At 39.9% G+C, this 24578-nt stretch overlaps 1 protein-coding gene across 13 annotated transcripts in view; it reads right to left on the bottom strand.

Annotated features, from left to right (window-relative positions):
• Nucleotides 1–24578, bottom strand: part of UNC79 (unc-79 homolog, NALCN channel complex subunit) — a 117564-nt gene that overhangs the window by 14095 nt on the left and 78891 nt on the right. For all 13 annotated transcript variants that reach the window (XR_009968340.1, XM_062637864.1, XM_062637844.1 and 10 more), the window contains 8 exons: nucleotides 23822–23934; nucleotides 23650–23735; nucleotides 22480–22653; nucleotides 21305–21373; nucleotides 20658–20768; nucleotides 16151–16255; nucleotides 6468–6545; nucleotides 2074–2163 (listed from right to left, as the gene is read on the bottom strand). Coding sequence is in view for 12 of the 13 variants with exons in the window: in XM_062637864.1 (XP_062493848.1) it covers nucleotides 2074–2163; nucleotides 6468–6545; nucleotides 16151–16255; nucleotides 20658–20768; nucleotides 21305–21373; nucleotides 22480–22653; nucleotides 23650–23735; nucleotides 23822–23934 (826 nt within the window). In the remaining variant the exon portion in view is untranslated. The remainder of the gene's footprint in view (nucleotides 1–2073; nucleotides 2164–6467; nucleotides 6546–16150; nucleotides 16256–20657; nucleotides 20769–21304; nucleotides 21374–22479; nucleotides 22654–23649; nucleotides 23736–23821; nucleotides 23935–24578) is intronic.

Genomic DNA, 24578 nt, shown 5'->3' on the forward strand with positions numbered 1-24578 from the left:
ACAGAAGGTATATTTTGTCCAGTAAAACAAGGTCACTGTGAATTTCAAAAGACATGAGTTTCAGTTTAGTTGGGATTCTTCTTCCTTTGTGGTATTATTAACTTTCAACAAGGTGTTCCCTCCTGGGGATGAGGTAGGGTGGAGGGAACAGAGGAACAGTGCACAAGAGAGTGTGTGAGAAAATAGTAGGGTAAAAGTTCTCCTTTCATTGCTTCGTAAGTGAACTCCAGTACCAAAATCCATTACAGGTTATCATTTTTTCTGTCTTGACTGCCACAGAATGCTTGCATGAACTTGTGGCATGAAACACCCCAGTGCATTTCCAGTAACTTTCAGCAGAGGACTGGTGCAGTAGCAGAGAAGCCCTTTCAAGGAAACACTATACTGACTTATCAGCAAAACAGACCAGCAACACCCTTTATTAGCAGATGCACTCTGTTACAGAAGCACAGCAGTTCTTGATGTTAGAAATAAACACAAGACCTTATTCAAAGACCTTCCCTAGAAGTTCACGTGCACCAAAGCCCAGGCATGTAAGCAATGGCAATGTGATTCACACTGGTCAGAATAGGACAGCTGTCTCTCTGTATCCAGCAACTGAGCTTTAGAGCACATAAAAGCAGCTTAGCGGCTATATGACTATGCCCAGTGACAAAATGACCTCTTCCAGTTGACAAACTTCCCCTCAAATCATCGAACTGCTGGTGCACAAGAACTAAAACTCTACTGCTAGACTGTAGAATTGTCTGCATCTTTGAAACCAAAGACTCTCCTCTGTAACAGTCCCTCTGCTGCACTCCCACACCATTCACCTGTCTTGCCAGCTTTGCAGAAGTTAAGAGGCATCAAGGGCAGTCACACCACTTCCTCTGTTTTATGTACTGAAGGAAATTCACCCTTGCGCAGGGTACCAGTATCTAGCTAAAAAGACTACACTCTAACTTTGCCTGACATTGAGAAGTGACAGATGGTTCTGCTATAAGACAGGTGTCTTGCCTCTACAAAACCAAGGACTTTAACCAAAGTTTCACCTCCAGCTCTCTGCTCACTTAGTATTCAGCTTCAGACGGTACAACAGAACTATCTCATGGGTAGGTGTTATGCTACATAGAATAAATATTGCCTCTCCACAGCATTATGACTACTGGCATATTAGCTGAAATATTACATTCTTCATTTAAGCTATTAACAGTAGATGCTACTTTGCTAGCAATTGAAACAGCAACACTTTTATTATTTCCTATTACACAACAGCAATATCACTTAGTCTATAGTTCTTTTCTGAAACACATTAAAGAATTTCCATTTTGTAGGAAATTTAATAGATACAGACTTCCCCTATGAAACAGAAATTCCAGGTTTTGACCAGCTAGGAATGTTTTCATGAAATTCATTCCTTAATAAATTATATTATGTTGACAGAAGTTATTGTCCTATCTCACCTCTTACAATTTGGCATCGAACTAATGTACAGAAACCAAAAAGCAGTTTGGACCACAGAGGTAAGAACTATTCAGTTTCCCCAACATCGACAGACTATAACCTGACAATGAAAACAACAGTGTCCATAGGAAAAAGGACACCATCCCCACCAGCTTTTTTTTTTTTAATTATGGTGAATTACTGCATTTTGATAATTTCCAAATTTTCAATTAACTGAAGTATCTGCTTGTGTATATAAGAGGCACGCAAATTCCCCCAGAGGAGTGTAATTAGTTGTACAGGCAAAGGGGTTTATGTTTCCATGGGTTATATTCAACACGACTACTTCTTACAGTGATTTCAGTATGACATTAGCATACCCTTAACATTTCAGAAAAACCAAGCATGCATTTTTACTGTATGCTCACGACGTTTGAATCAGCCTGCATTTCAACACTGCATAAGGTACTTTTTACTGATCCCCCAGAAGTGTCTAATCTGTAACAATACTAACATTTTTTTTTTGAAAGAAAAAAACCTGTCAGTCATTCTCAAAGACTTCCTACATTTCTCCCAGGCAGATTCATTTCAGAAAGCATATATTTTATAAAAAGCACATATACTTTAGATTAATGTATGCACAGAACCAACCTTTAATTTGGTTAAGGTATGCATATCTGCAATGAAATCCAGCACTTCCCCAATATATTGCCGCATGCATTCCATTGCTGCTGTTCCACACTAGAACATAAAAGAAATAAGTTTAAGTAGCAGGTTTTGAATATGTTCATGTCTTTGTCTTAATTTCTTGTTCATCAGAACACAGTTTATATGTATCAAGTTCTTTATTTCACTTTTTACTTAGATTACTTCAGCTGGGAATATGTATTCTTTGATGTTTTTCTTCTCGCTGTAATATGCCCTTCTTATCTGATGATAATATAAAAAGAGCCCAGTCACTGTAGCTTCTTCAGGCATCATAAAATATTCTGTGATGGCAAAATAAGATTGACTGATGAAACTCTCACCAGTTGACAAGTCATCCCAGAAAACAAAATTCAGTCATAGGCATAGATGCCCTTATGTTCACATTAATTCTGATGTAAAAAGAGATTAAATGACTGGCTTCATGCATTTTATGTGTAAAGCATCAATTAACTAAACATCAATGAAATTCAAGTGTTACTTTTTTTTTTTCTGGGATATTTCTGAAGCAAAATCTTTCAAAATACAGCATTCTAAAAGCATTTAAGCTAGTTACAATTTTCAAAATGGAAAACAAGGACTATAAGGGATAAAGTAATTCCTTCATGAACTGCTCCAGTTTGATCAGAAAGGTGTAAGCATTGAGAACCAACCTGTGCCAGAGCAAGAACAGCCTCAATGGGAAAATAAAAAGAAAACTGGTACTTCCTGTATTCCCACAGTACTAGTTTTCATAATCTTTTTCCTAGCGAGAAATACAAATCTGGCCTTCAGCTAGTATGGTGTGCAAAGCAGTCAACAGAACAAAGCTGTCAGATTAAATAAAGGCTTCAAACAGACCAGAGAAGCTTCAGAAAGTGACATGACTGACGCACTAGGTATCATATAAACTTCTGTTGATATATTGATGACCTGAAGATAATGCTAGATAAATTCAAGGAGAACTATAAATGCCTCATTCTGAGGGGCCAAGTAAAAGCAATGCTTAACTTCTGAGGCTAAATACTAAAATTATCTAATTAGGTATCTTTCTGAAGTCACCAAAAGCTACTCTACCTGAAGTTACAGGTTCAGGGGAAAATACTGCAGTAAAGTTTACAGGGGAAAACCACTCTTCTTTGACCTCTAGTTAATTACCTGCACTTTGAAGCACAGAGACTGATTACCCTATCTGACTATACAAAAGAACCAGATTTAGTTTTGATCACAAAATTATTAAGCCATAATTGAGCTTTAGTGGCTGAAATCTGAGAAACTGCTAGCATTCTATTTTGAAGCAACTGACCTGGGCACTTCTCATTATGTATGTTAATATCAATCTACGTGGTGCTGAACTATGCCACCTCCTGGCTTTTCAAATCCTATACCTGTCAGTTTCCTTGACAGAATAACAAACAGTAAAAGAAGGTCATTGGCAGCATATCTTCCATCCACTTTATGTGGGCTAAGGGACCTAAAATACTGAATAACAATTATAAAAGATACTATACTCAAACCTCTGAAAATAATGCTCGGTTGCAAAAGAATTTTCACCAACCAAGATTTCCCCCCATCTATTCTGTTTCACTCAAGCAGTAGGCAGCCTGATTCTCTTTTTCTTCCAAAATCACAGAATCACAGAATAGTTAGGGTTGGAAAGGACCTTAAGATCACCTAGTTCCAACCCCCCTGCCATGGGCAGGGACACCTCACACTAAACCATGTCACCCAAGGCTTCGTCCAACCTGGTCTTGAACACTGCCAGGGATGGAGCATTCACAACCTCCCTAGGCAACCTATTCCAGTGCCTCACCACCCTAACAGGAAAGAATTTCCTTCTTATAGCCAATCTAAACTTCCCCTGTTTATGTTTTAACCCATTACCCCTTGTCCTGTCACTACAGTCCCTAATGAAGAGTCCCTCCCCAGCATCCCTATAGGCCCCCTTCAGATACTGGAAGGCTCCACGTGGCCTTCTTTTCTCCAGGCTGAACAGCCCCAACTTCCTCAGCCTGTCTTCACACGGGAGGTGCTCCAGTCCCCTGATCATCCTCGTGGCCCTTCTCTGGACTTGTTCCAACAGTTCCATGTCCTTTTTATGTTGAGGACACTAGAAATGCACACAATACTCCAGGTGAGGTCTCACAAGAGCAGAGTAAAGGGGCAGGATCACCTCCTTCGACCTGCTGGTCACACTCCTTTTGATGCAGCCCAGGATACGGTTGGCTTTCTGGGCTGCAAGCACACACTGCAGCTGGCTCATGTTCATTTTCTCATGAACCAACACCCCCAAGTCCTTCTCCACAGGGCTGCTCTGAATCTCTTCTCTGCCCAACCTGTAGCTGTGCCTGGGATTGCTCCAACCCAGGTGTAGGACCTTGCACTTGGCATGGTTAAACCTCATGAGGTTGGCATCAGCCCCCCTCACAAGCGTGTCAAGGTCCCTCTGGATGGCATTCCTTCCCTCCAGGGTATGAACCGAACCACACAGCTTGATGTCATCGGCAAACTTGCTGAGGGCACACTCAATCCCACTGTGCATGTCAGCCATGAAGATGTTAAACAAGACTGGTCCCAACACCGATCCCTGAGGGACACCACTCGTTACTGGTCTCCAGCTGGACATTGAGCCATTTTAGCTCCTTTTAATGATCTATTTTATATGGATCTCTCGCATTGCAGTATCTCAATCACCTGGTTATTTTTATCACAGTTGAAAATGTCACAGTTCATCTGTTTATACAGCTGGATGACTACACAATTTGTGGCTGAATCAAGCACAGTGTTCTCTCAGATCTGAGGTATCTATGAGCAAATGTAATTTCCAATGTTCTTCTAATCAAAGATACAACTACACAAAAATAGTATTAATTCCAGTTCAAAAACCAGATCTCACATAAAAGTGTTTCCAAAGAACAACAATCATTCATAACTGTACAAAAGCAGACCTACAAATATACTGTGTAATGCGGTTGCTGTAACTATGAAAACACTTCTGAAAACTGAGAAAAATTGCTAGATTTAGTTATCAGTCAGAGAAACTACAAATCTCTTTATGGAAATTGAATCAAGAGTTCCTGGACATCTGCTCGCCATAGCAAAAAAAATTCCAACAGTATAAACCCCTAAATGATTAAAGTATGACCCACCTTGGCATTCATAATTTTCCAGCAGCTAAATACAAAATAGCTTCTGGCCAAATTAGAAGCCTCTGCATTTAGCAGAATCTGCAGGGAGCTATTTTTCAAAGAAAATATTTCTATGCCAGAATGGAAAAAAAATGCCAAAGGAAACTAGACTTAAGACGCACTAGAAAAATTATGTCAGAGGCACTAGAAAAATTATTATATTAGAAGTACCTGGAATAAGTATTGCATCCTTGAAAGTAAGCCACAGAACATTGTATTTTTCTAAGACCAAATTAAAACCCCTCCATTGTCCTGCTGCTCACTTACCGCCCACATTTTAGTCAGCCTGAAGATTGGAGCACTCTGTAGGCCTGACACAACTGCCATAAGAGCATGCAGATTATTCAGCTCATACAGTTTCTTCGCAGTTTTAATATACATACCTTCTAACACCAAGGTTAGTCCATCTATTTAAAGCAAGTATAAATCAAAATATTCTCTCAGGAAAAAAGGTATTATTAAAATTTGCACTAAGAAAATCACACACTTCAGAAGATATATGGGAAAGATCCTATTAGGTCACTCCTAAAGCTAACAGACATACATATAGGGAAATGAGCATTCCTCAACTCGTGAAGCAGATCCGGGCTAACCCTCATCCATCCATTTGGGTACTCAGTCATGTGTGTCATGGAACAAGACCTCCTATTGTGTTACTTCCTAACACATTCATCAGGTGCATATTCTGTGCCTATGTAATTATGAGTACTGGTAATTTAGCTACACTCATCAGCAGGATACAGATGAATGCCTTATACATTACCAGAAAAATATCACTGAACACCCTTCTTTAACCAGATAGTCTTTTGTGAGATTGAAGGCAATAGCTTGCGGCTTTCCTCCCTCCTACCATTTTTTGAGACTTCAGCTGGTCTGTTCCCTACATAGAACCACAGATCTCAGTTGCTGTCTTGAGCACAGACACTTGGCACTCCATCTAAGTCAGTTACATGGATAAAGATTATCAGTGAAAGTAAAGGAGGCAAAACGAAGTTCAGAACTTTTCCAACATTAACAAAAAGGAAGAAGCACCTTAACCTCTGCCTGCAATACAACTTGCCAATCAGAAAAGAAATTAAAAGGAACGAACATTAAAATGAAGCAAACAGAGCTGAATAAGATACATTGTTTAAAAAAAAAGAACCAAGAGGTGGAGTTTGATTTAGTACTTACTCCAGGCATAGAAGCAATCATCTGTTTATGCAAGATTGTCGACTCAGCTAGCTTTGTTCCGGCATCTGCACAAACAAACTAAGAAGAAATTAAAGATAAGTTATTTTTGAATTATTTTTGGAAGAAACTGAAGACACTAATAAGTTATTAATTACCTTATTAAAATCAGATCTCTTCTTGCTTTTATTCATGGTAATTTGCCTTTGGAGCTCTCTTTCTTTATAAACAACCTAGTTAACTCATCATTATAAATGAACTTATTTTAATGAAAAAAAAATCTGACTTTAATGTGCTTACTTAACACATACAGGCTGTGCAGAAGCAATCTGAAGGATATTATGTAATAAATCAGACTTTCTTTATGAGCAGAAATATGTATCTTTGCTATTCCTTGCATATATCAAATGTTCTTCATAGAGTAAACCATGACAGAGGATGATGAAGGCAGCATGCCATGTCCTTCACTGTGATATTACAACATTTTCACTGAAGTTCTATACAAACAATTTCAAAGTATTGGTATTTGAAATACTGGTATTGTGTAGTATAACTTCTGCATAATACAGCTCACAATACTACAGAAATACAAGCTTTTCCTGACAGAAGGTCCGCATCATTCTTTTCTAGTAAAATATGTTTATTTGTTTTTCTTATTTTCCTTGCCTTTTTCTTCTTTCCTTATTTTCAGATCCCTTGACCTAAAATCTCTGATGTCCACATCATGCATATGTTAGACCTACTAATACTGTTACTAAATCATTATAAGCGTCAACAGTGCATCGGACATGCTGCAGATGATTTGCTTGTTCCTGAAACTTGTCCTAATACTCTTATCTTTACTTGGGCAATTTCTGCCCATAGTGATGCAATGTAACTTTCTGAGAAAGAGCAGACAAGAAAGAACTGTAAAACTAAGGTCTAAGTCTTCATTAATAAATGAAAATTAATACAATGGTACCTTCACTGAGACAGATACTGACTACGCAGTTTGTTTTACAGTTGTGTAATGCATGTGTGTTAGCAGTCCTCCCACTGACTGACTAGTGCTCTTGAAAATATTTCCAAGTATCCTTTAGAGATCTAAAATTTACCTTCAAACTTCCACAAGCTTTACTGTTCAATGACAGATTCAATCTCAGACTGCCTACCAAGACTTGAGAACTACTCAACCTATGCCTTGATGAAGTGTCTGCTCTTTGAGATAAATATCAGAAAGACAAACATGAGTTTAGATGAATAATCTAATTTGGTATCCTCAAATATAGGCCTGGCTCCAACTGACTCTTCTTCTGGTTAGAATTTATTTTACACCAGAATAAGCCGAATGGAAACAAAACAGGCATCTAACCCATTTCAGTTGAGAGATGGCCTGGTTCTCTTTTCTACTGCAGCTCTAATTACATGGGAAGTAGAAGAAAGCCATAGAGTTATGCGCTCTATCAATCCAGTGGACAGCTGAGTCTTAATTCAAAAAGCAACCATGACTCTCTACTTCTTTAAAAAGAAGGACCCTCAATGGACTTAAGTAAATAGATGACATATTCTTCTCCTAATGCACTCTAGCTCAGAAGGAACACTTATGATACTGGGTCTACTGGACAATAGACGTTGTCTTCCTGTGTGACAGATCTCTCAGTCAAACATTTTTGTGTCAGTTACAGTTCTCTTGTACTACATCAGCTGCAAAAAAGGACTATAATTTTCTGAAGAATCTGGCCAAGTATATTCAGTATCCGCAAGCGAGTTCAGTGCACTGCTACAGACATTGTACAGCACTCACTATGTAAGTCAACAAAAAACCCTTGCCAAAGAGAAATGTCATTTATTTCAGACAACACTTTCTTTTAAGGCAGTAATATGAAGCAGCAGCAAAGCAATTTTTACTGGTCTCCTATATGCTTTCTACATCTTTTTCACAAGGGAGTTTGGGTTAAATAACAGATATTAATTTATATGTGAAAAACAGCTGACAAACCCTATTCCATTTCTAACTAACAATTACGCCTTGTTTAGCTTATCTTTCTCATCATCGAACTGCCAGTTCCAAGTATCCTTCCTAAAGTTGCAATGCAGTCAAAAGAGAATGGGGAAACCAAACTCAAAATGAAAAATTTCCTACATTTCCAGTCTAATTCACTGTCATTCATGTTGTCTCCCTCTGCAAATACTGCAGTACATTAAGATGTCACTGGCAAGAGATTTATTCTAGCCATACGTAAAAAACAAAAGGAAAAATACCTAAACCATACACCAAACCATGCCACACAAGGCTCTGTTCAACCTCACCTTGAACACCGCCAGGGATGGCGCATTCACACCCCCCCTGGGCAACCTATTCCAGTGCCTCACCACCCTAACAGGAAAGAATTTCCTTCTTATAGCCAATCTAAACTTCCCATTTAAGTTTTAACCCATTACCCCTGGTCCTGTCACTACAGTCTCTAATGAAGAGGCCCTCCCCAGCATCCCTATAAGCCCCCTTCAGATACTGGAAGGCTCCACGTGGCCTTCTTTTCTCCAGGCTGAACAGCCCCAACTTCCTCAGCCTGTCTTCACATGGGAGGTGCTCCAGTCCCCTCATCATCCTCGTGGCCCTTCTCTGGACTGGTTCCAACAGTTCCATGTCCTTTTTATGTTGAGGACACTAGAAATGCACACAATACTCCAGGTGAGTTCTCATGAGAGCAGAGTAGAGGGGCAGGATCACCTCCTTCGACCTGCTGGTCACGCTCCTTTTGATGCAGCCCAGGATACGGTTGGCTTTCTGGGCTGCAAGCACACACTGCAGCCGGCTCATGTTCATTTTCTCATCAACCAACACCCCCAAGTCCTTCTCCACAGGGCTGCTCTGAATCTCTTCTCTGCCCAACCTGTAGCTGTGCCTGGGATTGCTCCAACCCAGGTATAGGACCTTGCACTTGGCATGGTTAAACTTCATGAGGCTGGCATCAGCCCACCTCACAAGCATGTCAAGGTCCCTCTGGATGGCATACCTTCCCTCCAGGGTATCAACCAAACCACACAGCTTGGTGTCATCGGCAAACTTGCTGAGGGTGCCTCAATCCCACTGTGCATGTCAGCCATGAAGATGTTAAACAAGACCGGTCCCAACACCGATCCCTGAGGGACACCACTCGTTACTGGTCTCCAGCTGGACATTGAGCCATTGACCACAACTCTTTGTGTACTGCCATCCAGACAGTTCTTTATCCACCGAGTGGTCCATCCATCAAATTGATGTCACTCCAATTTAGAGACAAGGATGTCATGTGGGACAGTGTCGAATGCTTTGCACAAGTCCAGGTAGATGACATCAACTGCTCTACCCCTGTCCATCAGTTCCATAGCCCCATCATAGAAGGCCACCAAATTGGTCAGGCAGGATTTCCCCTTAGTGAAGCCATGCTGGCTGTCACCAACCACCCTGTTGTCTTTCATGTGCCTTAGCATGCCTTCCAGGAGAATCTGCTCCAAGATTTTGCCAGGCACAGAGGGGAGACTGACTGGTCTATAATTCCCCGGGTCATCCATTTTCCCCTTCTTGAAAGTGGGGGTTATATTTCCCTTTTTCCAGTCATCGGGAACTTCACCTGACTGCCATGATTTCTCAAATATGATGGCCAGCGGCTTCGCAACTTCATTTGCCAGCTCCTTCAGGACCCACGGATGGATCTCATCAGGTCCCATGGACTTGTGCACATTCAGATTTTTAAGATGGTCTCGAACCAGCTCCTCTCCTACAGTGGGCGCGAGTTCTTCATTCTCACAGTCCCTGTGTCTGCCTTCCAAGACTTGGGTGGTTTGGTCAGAGCCTTTGCCAGTGAAGACCGAGGCAAAGAAGTCATTGAGAACCTCAGTCTTCTCCAAATCCCGTGTAGCCAGTTCTCCTGAGAGCTTCCTGAGGGGGCCTACATTCTCCCTAGTCTGTTTTTTATTTGCTATGTACTTGTAGAATCCCTTCCTGTTATCTTTAATACCTCTAGCTAAGTTTAATTCTAACTGAGCCTTAGCTTTCCTAACCTGGTCCCTAGCTTCCCGGACAACATCCCTGTACTCTTCCCATGCCACCTGGCCTTGCTTCCACTTATTATAAGTCTCTTTTTTCATTTGAATTTTCCTCAGCAGCTCCTTATCCATCCAAGGAGGTCTCCTGGCCCTCCTGCTGCACTTCCTTCTACTTGGGATGCAACACTCCTGAGCTTGCAGCAGGTGATCCTTGAATATCAACCAACAGTCTTGGGCCCCTCTGCCCTCTAGGGCTGTATCCCATGGAACCTTCCAAAGCAGGTTCCTGAAGAGGCCAAAGTCTCCTCTGTTGAAGTCCAGGGCAGTGAGCTTGCTGCACGCTCTTCTCACTGTCCTGAGGATCTCAAATTCAACCATCTCATGACCGCTGCATCCAAGGCTGCCCTGGAGAGTCACATTTCCAACGAGCCTTTCCCTGTTGGTGAGTGCGAGGTCAAGCATGGCACCTCTCCTCTTCAGCTCCTCTATTACTTGCAGAAGGAAGTTGTCTTCTACACAATCGAGGAACCTCCTGGATTGCTTGTGCCAGGCCGTAACGTCCTTCCAAGAGATGTCAGGGTGTTTGAAGTCACCCATGAGAACAAGGGCCTGCGAGCGTGAGGCTTTTCCTATCTGTCTATAGAGTGCAGGTTCTCCTTGATCAGGCAGTCTGTAACAGATGCCCACAGTAATGTCTCCCATAGCTATATTCCCTTTAACCCTGACCCACAAACTCTCTGTGGACTGCTCACCTGTCCCCAGACAGAGTTCCATACTCTCCAGCCTATCCCTAACATAAAGGGCAACTCCCCCTCCCCGCCTGCCAGGCCTGTCTGTCCTAAAGAGCCTGTAACCTTCCATTCCAACACTCCAGTCATAGGAGCCATCACACCATGTTTCTGTGATGCCTATTATATCATACCCCCATAGACGTGCACACATCTCTAACTCCTCTTGTTTGTTCCCCATGCTACGGGCATTTGTATAGAGGCATCTGAGCTGAGCTCCACCTGAAGCCAGCTCATTGGCTGGAGCAGCTGGGATATCTCTACATTGCTCCAGGCATTTATTATAGGTTCTGGCAACTGACTGGGTGTGTTGGAATGGAATGATGCTCCCCTCCCCCAACACATCTAGTTTAAAGCCTCCTTGACCAGTCTGGCAAGCCTCCTACCAAAACTGCTCTTTCCCTTAGACCAGCTCCACCAGCCCCCAGTAGACCTGGCCTACAAGCTTGGGTCCCATGTTCAAGACACCCAAACCCCTGACTATGGCACCACCCTTTTAACCATTTATTAACCTGGCTAATCCTCCTAGCTTTTTTTAGGTCCTCCCCTGTACCCTGGAGAATTGATGAAAAGACCACCTGAGCTCCAGAGCCCCTAACCACCTCCCCCAGGGCTCTGTAGTCCTTCTTTATGTTCCCCAGGCTACTACTATCTATATCCCTAGCACCCACATGTATCACCAGGAGTGGGTAATAATCCATGGGACTTACTAGAGCAGGCAGCCTCTCTGCCACATCCCTGATCCATGCCCCAAATAACGTCTAAATGGGAATGTCTGCTAACTAGTGAATCATCTAGATACCATAATCTGTAATTACACCTCCATTCATAAACAGAGTTTTTAAAACATCATCTTATAAAATCTTATCTTAACAAATATGTTACTTTAATTCCTCCTATTCAGTAATTTATGAATCTGATCTTCACAGAAACATAAAGTGGAACCACTAGATGTATCACTGCTTTACATTGGCTGAAGGTCCAGCCCAGAATAGGAGTCACCTAAACAAAACAGATGAGATACACTGAACCTTAGAGCCTGAAGGAATAAGCAAATCCTAATGAGACACTCATATAATCTGAAGTCAATGGAAATCCTGAAGATGTGTGCTGGTGAAAAATGAGTGGGAGAAAAGTACTGGGAAACAAAATGTTGGGTGAAGAAGCAGTTCCTATGGAAACCCATGGAACAGTAGCATGTATATCATGACTTTCATTTGCCAGGACAAATCAAGGAGACAGACTTTCTGTGCCCTTTATCATCCAAATCACCTATGCAATGATTGGGGTGATCTATTTAAAATTCCCATTCTTCATAAAGTGGTTAAAATTTGCTCTCATCTTAGCACTGATGTCAACAGTGACACTGATCGCAGCACATAACCTGGATGAACGTGGGTGTCAAATAAATGTGCATTCCTAGGAACTCCTTTGTTAATCAGCCCACGATTAATCTATCATTAAAGTGCTCCTACCTCCTTTGTTATCCTGAACATTTTTACTGTATCTCTGGTCTCTGTGTGCTGTCTATATAGAATCTTGTACGCAGGCTAACATGTCCAGGGGGATGTAATTGTCTTGCAAGTTAAAACCACTTTTGTTTGGTGCTATGTTAACTCTGCTATAGCTTTATGGATTCCTGTTAAATTAACAGGCAGTGTACACACACTGTCTTTGATGCATACCTCTAAGAGTTGGTTTGCAGACCTGTAAGAGGAACTGACACTTTTAAACTTCAAGGCAATCTGAAAAGTGAAGACTTGCTTCTGAAATGGTTCACTGTGGGTGCAGAGGCAGAACATAGTGGGGTGAACAGGATGAAGGCTTTGTATGGAAGATAGGTTCAATGGAAGGACAGGCACCACCTTTAACTTCCCAGTCTTCCTTTGCTTGCTCCATCACTAGTGTCCCCTGACATGCTGTTGCTCTGTATTGATGAGGTGTGTAAAATGCAATAGGACAGCTATTGCACAAGAAGTAATAACATAATTATCTTTTCTTAAGGAGAAAAATTAATAAGAAAGAACTTGGGGACTATTTTTCAAACACAAAAATGATGCTGACAAACTGTTGGCTGAAAGGGAGAGACAAAACAAGGCCAGGTTGGGTAGAGCTTTGAGTAGCCTGGTCTAATGGAAGGTGTCTCTGCCCATGGCAGGGGGGTTGGAACTAGATGATCTTTAAGGTCCCTTCCAACCCAAAATATTCTGCAATTCTGTGATTCAAAACCATACAATTTGATTAACATTGTAGCAGCTTTGTGTGGTAGAGGTAAACCATTCCCTTCATTCTATTCATGATACCAGAAAAAAATAAAATAATCAGATACGTACATACTTGGTTTTTACTACTAGGTTTCTTATATTACAACGGTGCTTAAAATGGGCTTAGTGGTTACTACGGTATTTAAATTCAAGAGGCTGTTGAATGATTCAGACCACATACTACTGAGGGCTGCCAATTCGCACAGTCAATGGGAGATGTACTCATCATGCCTCCAGCAGGTATCCATGGCAGATGGTCTGACTACGACCCCTATTCTTTACCACTGACTGCGTAAAACCAGAAGCTGGCTGCTTTGGATAGCAGGAAATATGAATCACTTCATCAGCCTCTGAAAAGAGACATCATAAAAGGCATTCAATCCACATTAGATACTGTTGTGTAAGGTACAAATATATCCCAAAGTGAATATAGCATATGGGAACAGTGCTAGGAGGAAAACCCAGGCAATTATCGTTTCATCTTTATCCCATGAAGATAATGTAAGAAAGAGTTTTGCTTACTGTGTCTATCAGGCAATTGACCCAATGTGAAGGACAAGTGTTTACCACTTAAATCCCACTGCCAAAACTGACATGGTGTGCTTGTACTCTCAAATGAGGAATTCGGGATTGATTAGACTATGGGATAGTCACCCTTTAGGGTAGCCGTAGGACTGAGAAATACAGTGGAGCAATGCAGAAAAATTGTTTTATTCTGTAATACAGGAGTCAGTTCAAGTCAGCTAACACTGATGCACATAGTATCAAGCTGCATCACTGCACCAGTAAGATAGAAAGAGGTTGGAGGTTGGTGGTTAAGTTATTTGATGGTCTTGGATGGGACTGAAAAAAGAAGTCTGGGCTTTAAAAGGAAAAAAAAAAAACCAAAACAGGCAAATTTCTGCTTTTTAGATTAAAATGGATTTAACAAAATAACAATTTACCACCAGAAGAATATAACCCAAGTGTTATTCTTCCCTGTCCCCACTTTTTCCCCTAATACTGATGGCATAATAAATATTTTCAGAGTTATCCTAACTGCTATATAATTTCACTTGTCAGTATTATTTCTCTGTCAAGAGGCAACCACTCACTTACTATGAGTAAAGCATGAGTACTCAAAAGAAAACGAGCCCATAGGAAGCTATATGAAGCTTTGACCCCTTAATGGGAGGGGAAAGAGTAAATGAAGCTGTGGTGCTGGGAGCATTATGAATGTTCTACATAACTAACATATTCCTTGAACTTTATGGAGCTCTTTTATGCTGGTCCCCCATCATATAAAGTTACTAAACACATATAATGGTTAGCTCATTATAAACAACGAGAGCAGACTACCTATGAACAAAATTTACGGACTTCAGTAAATTGTTTTTATGGAACAGGCTTGTGGTGCCAAACAGTGCCACACTTGGCATTTTGGAGGCAGAAAGGTTTTTCACAGGTGTGTAGCTTACTTCCTTAGATTCTCCTATGAAAAAGCTAGCTTAACGCCTACCTTCATTCCACAGAATCAAAGGAATAGAAATATTGTCTACGTATTCTTCGCTGGAAAAATCCATTCTAAAAGAGAATGGCCTTCAGGGACTGAAGACAGCTTATTGCCTGCCTGAACAGACAGAAATTGAGTTTTGTCCCATGATCAACTAGCACCCATTACCACACAGACTGCTCACTTGTTTTGGGGTAATGATATGAAGACAAGGAAGCAGCTGCCTCACTGGGATAGCTGCTGCCTTATGTGAAGCTAAATGGACTTAATAATCCTTATGGGTCCCAACTCAAGATACATTCTATAATCCTCAAAACATCAGCAATCATGCACAGACAGGTCAGTATTGCCCTGGGAAATGTAGATTCCAAATTTACTTATTGTCCTGGTTTTAGCTAGGATTAAGTTAATTTTCTTCCCAGTAGCTGGTACAGAGATGTGTTTTGGCTTTAGTCTGAGAACTAGTCTAAGAATAATGCTGACAACACACTGATGTTTTAGTTGTTGCTAAGTAGCACCCTCATCAAGGACTTTTCAGTCTCTCATTGGCTGCAGTAAGAAGGGGCACAAGAAGCCAAGAGGGAGCACAGCCAGGGTAGCTGACCTGGACGAGGCAAATGGATGTTCCATATCACAGAGCATCATACTCGGTATATAAACTGGGGGGAGTTAGCCAGAAGGACTGTGGGGAGGGGACAGAGTTTATTCCTTCCTCCTTTTCTGTCTTTATTCCTATTATTATTATAATTATTGTTGCTGCATTCTTATATCTTACTTTTATTTCAATTATTAAATTGTTCTTAACCCATGGGTTTTTACGTTTTTTTCCCAACTTTCCTCTCCATTCCACTGGGGAGTGGAGGGGAGCGAGCGAGCAACTATGTAGTACTTAGTTGCTGGCTGGGATTAAACCAGGACAATTCTTAAATTCTAGTGTTTCCATGTCTAAATGTATGCACCTATGGTTAAAAATGTAACTGGATTTTGATTCAAAACATCCTTGCTTCCCTGACATTGCTGGTATTTCCTGCAACCATGTTGGACTTGCTCCTCAACACCCACCCCACTGCCCCTCCCCCCTGTATTTGGGCCGAGACACGATCACTATGAGAATTACATGTGAATCTTCTGTACCTGCACCAACAGCAGCAGATTCATGTCTGGTAATGGTGACTTTAACTTGAGTGCCTGCAATAGCTCCAGTATGACACTGCGTGTCAAGTAGAATTTATCCCTTTCCTACAAGAGAAAAACACAGAATTATGAATGTCCTGAAATTCACTGACACCCAACAGTAAACTATAATGATAGTTTTTATCTAAGTTTGAGAACAAAAAAGTTACAAAAGTGTACTGGTTTCTCCTACCTTACAAAAAAGCACACATCATTCATCATTTATGTAATTCTACAGACTTGACTGAACAGACATCAATCAGGGTGATTTTCCTTTGATGCACCCGGCACTATATCCAAGATTTTAATATTTCACATGTGAAAAATAGATAGATTTTTATAAAGCAGTTATAAAGCCTAGGCATGCAGCATAGCTTTCACTACGTAAAAAGCAAAAGAGGAAAGCAGTAAGGATTGACACAGGAGAACAAAACTGGCAATAGTATTTAGCATTACTCTTTCATGAAACCTGCCAGAAATGGTTTATATTTTACTGCACTTTTTTTCTGTTGTCATTCCCCTTAAAATAAGAGTGCATGCACTAAGGCAGCTTGGCCATCTATTTTCATTTATTAGACTAGTAGTACTTTGCCACTTACACAAAAAAAATCCCTCTTGGATACAGCTGCTACAATAGAAACATTTTAAAACAGGGGAAAAATCATTCAGTGGAGATTAGAACTTATATGGACACTTATGTGTCCACTGACCTCTTGGACCCATGTCAACTTTTAGCACCCACAGTACTTGGCAAGAAGTCACACACTGTTGAAGAACCACTTCCCTTCATTTGTTTTGACACTGGTTCCTACAAACTTGATACATCCTTGTTCTTGTATTGGAAAGGTATGAAGTTATCCCTCCCTCTCTGAGTCACTTGTGACCTTACAGACCCCTCACACATAAGTGTTTGTTTTTTTCAGATTGAAGAGCCCTGAATTGGTTGCTCTGTATATGGAACTTATCCCACTGTTTGATCATTCTTGTTACCATTATCTGAACTTTCTCCAATTTTACTATATTCAGATTGGGAATGGGGAACCAGAATGGTGCACAATACTCAGGGTGCAAACAGAACTGGTTACTTGCTAGAATTCATCAGCAAGAGCGATCCTTACCACCATCAGACACCTTCACCGTCCTTAGACATGTACATAATGCAGTGCCATGCTCAAACATCTGACTATTACATCCCCCAAACAATGCACAGAAGTTCTATCAGTAACCCAGTGCAGTTACGTACACATACTGGAAAAAAAGAGAGGCAAAATACTTTCAAGAGCATGCAGCTGTTTTACAAACTAACACCTGTGCTACACCAGGTACGAAGAACAGCCTTCAGGAACCCCAGCTTTCCCTGGCTCTAAGAATAATATGACCCTGAACTAACTCTTTCTCAAAGAAGTCTCCTAGTCTAAACTCTTAAGTTTGTTAAGCACATGCAGTGCAGAGATATGAAGCAAATTCAAGCAAAATGTTTGACATCTGACCTCTTGCTTCCTGCATTGTGAATCAAGAGTGATGACACTGAAGTCAATAGCCCAGAGTACCCTTCCTACTGAAGTCTACTTATTCCTATCATTCTGCTGGAGATACGTATGTATAAACACAGTTTAAACACAAATATGTATAAACATACTTTAAGAACTTCATACTCTGCCACAGAGCTGACCACGAGTATTACACCCAGGGGAGCCATGTGTGTAAACCTGGTATCAAAGAGTCAGGAATACAACCCCTTTAGCCTCTGTTCAGCCAAATTAATCCTCTCAAACGTCTATGCATTCCTAAGAAAAAATGCCTTGCAACCTTCAAACTGTGACTTGCCAGAGGACTATGTGTAGAATATGAAACTACTCAAGTTTTTTTTTCTGGCAGTATCTCAGGGCCCAAACTCAATAATACGAATAATAAATCTAGTTCTTTAATGGAGTGGTATGCTATGCTCCAAGGAAGCCAGTGTAAAGCAAAATTCTTTATTTATCTCTGTTACTACTACAGTAATTACAAATATCAAAGATCACCCATTTCAAAAAATACAATAGCAAAATCATGTCATGTCCAATTCAGTGACGTTCTGCATTTACTTACTAAGAATAGCAGAATGCTAGCAAATGGCTAAGTTTAGATTCAAGCTTCTACAGCTGCAAGAGATCAGAAAGCCAAATCTTGCCCATTTAGGAACTTAAGATGCTTGAAAAGAAAACTAAAGATAAGATTACAATCCACAGAAGAGATGCCTCAACTTCCACAGGCATTGAAAAATCAAATTGCTGACCTGGAACAGAAACTCAGACAGGGAATTATCAGATTGACTTGAGTCTTCTGGCTCCAAGACAAGAGAAACTGAGATATTCCTGCCACAGGGTATTAGGAAAATGTTGGATATAAAAAAAGATTTGTAACAGCTGTACAGCACTGACCTCTACAGAGTGCATGTCAGAGTAACTTGCCTTCAAAAACATAAGAAATCTCCACATCTTAGATGAAAGTTGTTCTTTTGTTCCAGCAAGAACATTCAAAGTTGCAAAACAAGTAATTAAATTTTAATAGTTTCAATGTTCATAAATGATGTTCCTTCTGGAATTCATTTTTAGGTGGTACTCTATCATAAACAACGCTCTTACTTGGCTACAGTGATTTCCACTGTAGAGAAACAGACATCACAACTGATTTGGGTTTTTTCTAATAGCAGTCATTCATTTAATTGTTCTAATGTGAAACCATGGTTAACTTTCAGAAATAAGATAACATAGTATGGAATCCCACTAAATTAGAGCATTTTGTGGCTGCAAATTGCAGGAGACCATTCACTTATGATTCCACTTCTGGGTCACCAGGTTGCACTAAACTAAATCAAGAAAGAAATTTTACCAAGCGCTATAACCCAAGCTTCCTGCATACAATTAAGTACTCAATATATCAATAGAACATTAAACCAGGAGGCATGCAAGAAACACATGGGGATTTTTAATACCATCATTTTAATAAAATTCTCATGAAATAACCAAAACTGCAGAGTATGAGAGGAGTGAAACACTTCCTGTATTTTACAATTTGCTTTAGCAGGCATATAGGAAACAGTCTTATCAGACCACAAATGCAAGAGGAATGTCTTTGCTTCAGTTTTAAATGGGGCTTTTTTGGTTTCAATGAAAAAAAAAAAAAAAAAAGAAAAAAACCAAACCAAACACTATTGGCCTTCAAGTTAACATTTTTCTCAGTTTACCTTGCCCAAACCCTTAACCATAGATCTGAGTCAAATTACTTCCAAAAGCCAGTCTCTTCTGTATTCATGACTTTTTTCTTTCATAAACTCTTCTCTTTCAAATGAGACAAAAAAAGCTAGTTTGCTTAATGTAATTAAACAAACTGTTAGTTTCTATATAATGCTTCAAACCATCACAACTAGTAGAAGTTTTTCTTACTTTCTTGTGAGAGTGTCACTGCTTTTAGAATTTCTTCTTTATGGTTTGCCCGGTGATATTTTAAGCCTTATTAAGCCTGAAGCAACACATGCTCAGTTGCACATTATCAATATAGAAATTCTTGTAGCTATTTTTGAGAGAATGATTCCTGAGGATTAATTGCTGTTTTGACAAACATATTGAAGATGGAAAACTGTGCAGTTAGTAGCTGAAGCAACGTTATTGCTTAGTACCTCAACAATGCACATAATGGAGTATATAGAGCCTTACTAAAAGATTTGATTAGTTTTTATGGATTTGGTTGTTGTTCAGCTTCTCACTGATAGATGCAAAACTGAACTTGAATAATAGCTATTATTATTTGTATAACATACAAATAGCTTTCATCCAGGAATCCTAAATACTTTTTTAAAGGTGCACACATACTGTTCTATTTTCTACACATCTTAGAGCCATGCATGCCAAAGTGAGATACTTAATACAGAATGTAATAGGATCTAAGCTGAGAAGTTTCCAACTTTGAGTCTCCCATTTTACTCAGCTATGTTTTGCCTCCCCTCACAGCTGTGCTCTCAAATGGCACTACCAGGAATATTTAAGTTAAGTTTTACTGCACAAGGTTATGTGGCTAAACTTGTGGACTAGGAATGATATAACTGTAAAGACATGTTAAGTCATGCATGAATACCAGTTATCATCTCTATAAGAGAAAAAAATCTCCAAGTTATGAAATCACACCAAGATATTTTTCTGAGCAATGTTTTAAACAGGTTCCCTTTACCTGTGCCTATACTGTGAGTGTGAAACTCAATATTGTTAAAAGGCACTGAATCATGATCACTACTTGATTAGCTAAACTACAATAAAACTGTTGATATGTCTGAAACTTGATACTGATTTAATCTTCACAAAACTGTTGATATGTCTAAAACTTGATATTGATTTAATCTTCACTTACAAATATGCTACTTGAGGGAAGTAGGTATTTATATATCCTATTTTCAGTTGTCCCTAAAGGAAGATAAGAGTCTCACTGTTACCTTAGTGAAGGCCCGGTAGCACAGCCCACAGAGTTCCACCAGGTAGGCCAGAGTGAAGACAGCATTCTGAATTACAAAGCTTAGTAATTTTGAAAAAGGCTCCAGAAGACTCTGCAATGACATGACTTAGAAAAATCAATAACTGGTTGCTCAGGAAACAAAAAGCATTCCAACTCTGAAATGCCTGAATGGAACAGCATTATGTTTAGCTCAGAGGCTATCTTGCTGGGATTTACACTGTTTTGGTCAAATGACTGGTCTACCTAGCATTTGCCTTCATGCTTGTGAGAAGTTAGAAGTAAAAAAGCAGAAAATACTTTCACCTCTGACAGAGTCTTATGAGATATAAGACATTCTGTAGTTTTTATGCATGAAAGCCTCGCTGACCTCAGTGGAATTGTACTGCAGAACTTCTAACGAACATCAAATCTTTAAGAAGATACACATTCACACCCACAGGAATGTTATGTGACCTGCACTTTACTGTATCCTAGATTCTAAAGCTCTAATCGCTCTCCAAGGAGTATCAGACTGCACAATTTTATGCTTATATATAACATTTTCCTAGCTAGGGGATAAGAACACATCCATAGAATAACACAGGCTGGATACATCTGAGGCAACAGTTTTGTCTTCTTAGAACTTACCCTGGTGGCACTAGTGGTAGGTATCTTTACCAAGCAAATCATGATTCTTAAACTAGAATCTAAAGAACACTGTAAACATATTTAAAGGTAGGAAAGAAAGAAAAAAAAAAAAGAAAAGAAAAGAAAAAAAAAACAACCAGTTAGTACATTTTTAAGCACACCTCACTTTTAGTGGTAGCAACTATAAATAAGTTATCAGTGAAGCCTGAAAAAATGATCCCTGATGATTTATCATGACTTACTTTGCCTAAACTGGTCTATTCCTGAACACACAGTCATACTCCTTCATTGGTAAACTACCATGGAATGGGCCCTGAGGTGAGAAAATTGCACTAAGGGGCTATTGTAGAAAAGTTAACTTCACCCCTCTTATGACAAAGAATTCCAAGAAATCTATTTTCACTGTAATAGAAATGAATTTGCAAAAGAGACAGATTTTGGATCCCACAGCTCATACTGAGCAACACTGCTTTGCACAGAAGAAATTACCCATCAGTTCATTTGCACAGACTAAAGTCAGAATAAGGGCATAAAAATCCCATGTTTACTGGAAAGACTCAGAAAAATTCTTACTGTGTTTACTGAAAAGACATCTGGAAATACATACACTAAGAGATAAGATCCCTCTGTGTGTCCTCTGAGCACTCAGAAATCAGAGCACAAAGGTTCTAGATTTAGTTTTTGCAGCTACATTCTGATTAAAGCCAGAACTACAGCCCAGTCAGCCAAACAGGCTAGGCTCAATTCCCAGTAGTCTCAGTTCTCTCTGCCTGTCTTGACCATCATGTACTTTTAGCAACTTAATTAGGCGGTGCTGGTCTTCTTGAGACTTCTGGCTTAACAGTTAAAACCAGATGGATTTTTATTGCTGGAATGGCAATTCTCTCAAATGCAGTATTCTAATCTGACAAGCACAGGGTATGGAAATTATACAGAAAAAAGCCAACTAAGAGGTGAAAAGTACTCTTGTCAGAGTTACTATTGTTACCCACAGAAAATACAATTAAAGTCATAGATCAAATATACAATATATCCAGTCCTTTGGAGACATCAGTTGAATCATAAGAAAACATTCACAACATCCTGCTCCAATTTCTCACCCACAGCTTTCCCACTCTTTTAGTACATCCTGACCAATGGTAGTATAGCTCATTTCAGATGTCCATACATCATACCTTAAGTGGCAAAACACAGGGGAGTTTAGTAAGGAAGGTCTGAAACTGATTACTAATTGTGGTCCAGAGGTTGCTGGGTGAATCCATCGGCAAGGCTTCCATGAAGGTAGCGATATTTTCTAAACAGCGTAGCATTGCACCCCCTGCTGGTAAATTCTTTTTGTTGTTTAAACCCTGGGAAGAAAACACTCTTTAAACTAAAGTGTACACATGCAGAAATGGTCCCTTAAGCAGTATTGGGAAATGCCAAGGTGAATTTGTCCAGACCAAATACTACATATCTCTTCCATAGTGCTAACGACAATATGTTGTGCAGGGATTTTGAACTGTGTATATGACAGTTAAGTCTAGTTTAGTTCCTTAAGTATTGACCAAGCAATTTTGAGCCAAAATGTTATAAGCAGGGTTCTTACTCATAACTTGCTTAGACTGGCGTGGCAGTAAAAAAAGAGCAGAACTCCTAAAATATTCGCCAGCTGACTGTCCATTTTCCTTTGGACAATTTTAAAAGAGATATGTTCATTAATGTTCAGTAGACCATGTATGCTTTTTTGGCTTATGTCAGGCCTGGAAAGACATAAGCAGTTTTAAAGTGATGTCAAAAATCTCTGTATAGAGCAACTGCCATATTTTTGGAAGAGCAGGATACATAGAAGTGACTAGTGCTAGTGGGAGGATAAAAGTTACAGTAGAAACAAGCCAAGTGCACAGGATATAATCAGTGAAAGGCAGGAAACAAATCTTTGGTCTTCTTGGAGAAGCTGCCACCAGATACAGGGGAGAGGGAGAACTGAGATGTATGAACAGACATGTTCCTGAAAAAACACAAACCTCTGAGGGAAGGGATAGCCCACACTACTAGTGTGTGGTTTCATGTTTCATTTTCTCCAGCTCCAGGAGCTGAAGAAAATGAATTTTCTGAGAAAATGAAAACAAAACAAAAAAAATGAAATAAAAAAAAAAAAATCAAACAAATAATACCTACCATCAGTGACAGCAGAACCCAGAAGGAAAATGCTAAGGACAGCCTAATCCTGCTTCCAGGGACAAAAATTCACATTGCTTTTGGTGATGCAAGTTTGAATTCTTAATGAATGTGGATAAGTGATTCAATATACCTGATAATGCTAATAAAACTATCACCATTAACAGAGCCAATTGCCAACATACCTCTAACAGCTGGCTCAGAGCAGCAATGGAACTCAGCTCACTGAAGTCCATAAGAGACGTGGCCAAGGTCCGTAAAAAACTTCCATCTGAAATTCAGATTACATTTTTGCACTGGCTGTCCATACAGACAGAACTGAAATGGTCAGAAGTGCACTCAGGTACTGCACATTACCTTTAATATTGCTCTGGAAGAGCTGGGGGAAGATACCATTGGGAGCCAGCTGATGGAACACACAACGGAGGAACTGCTTGGCCACACCTGCAGCATTTCCAGGGATCATCATACTGAAATGAAGGGAAGGAAATGGAGGGGGAAAGAAACTGACTGCAGATGAAACACGTCTCAAAGCTGACTACAAGGAAAAAATAAAGATGATCCTATTCAATTATGGAAGCGTTCAGCTATGAGTGAGACAGTCAAAAGCAGAACTGTCCTGATCCCAACACACAGTTCAGCATGTTGATTTTATGACTTCAGCTCAACTACGTAGAGCTGCAAAAGCTATGTACGCCTGCCTAAAGTATTTACATCTCAATAAATAGTTAGTTGCATTTTCTCTGATCTTCCAGACAGTTTTATTTGGGAGTCATCTGAGTTTGAAATATAAACCTGCTCTCATCCTGTGTATTTCAATGATGTAGGATAAGGTTCTTGGCTTTACCATAAAACACATGAAAAACAGGTAAACACATGCATTATATTTTTTGCCTCTTGCAGCTTCCTTCAAGAGATGATGTAATTCCTAATCACTTGTAAAATTAATGGTTTCATTTAAAAAGCTAAAGTATTATCTATTTACTCATAAACTGCAGATTTAACAAGTTTTACAGCTTCTCAAAATGAATTTATCCTATTCAGCATCTCATTTACATAATGAGACATGACTACCAGGAGTTCTCCATGGCCAAGTATGATTCACTTGCTTGAA

This window comes from Pezoporus occidentalis, unplaced genomic scaffold, assembly GCF_034315485.1.
Source record: "Pezoporus occidentalis ecotype Australia unplaced genomic scaffold, CSIRO_AGI_Poc_V1 ctg115, whole genome shotgun sequence".
Classification (NCBI taxonomy): domain Eukaryota; kingdom Metazoa; phylum Chordata; class Aves; order Psittaciformes; family Psittacidae; genus Pezoporus; species Pezoporus occidentalis.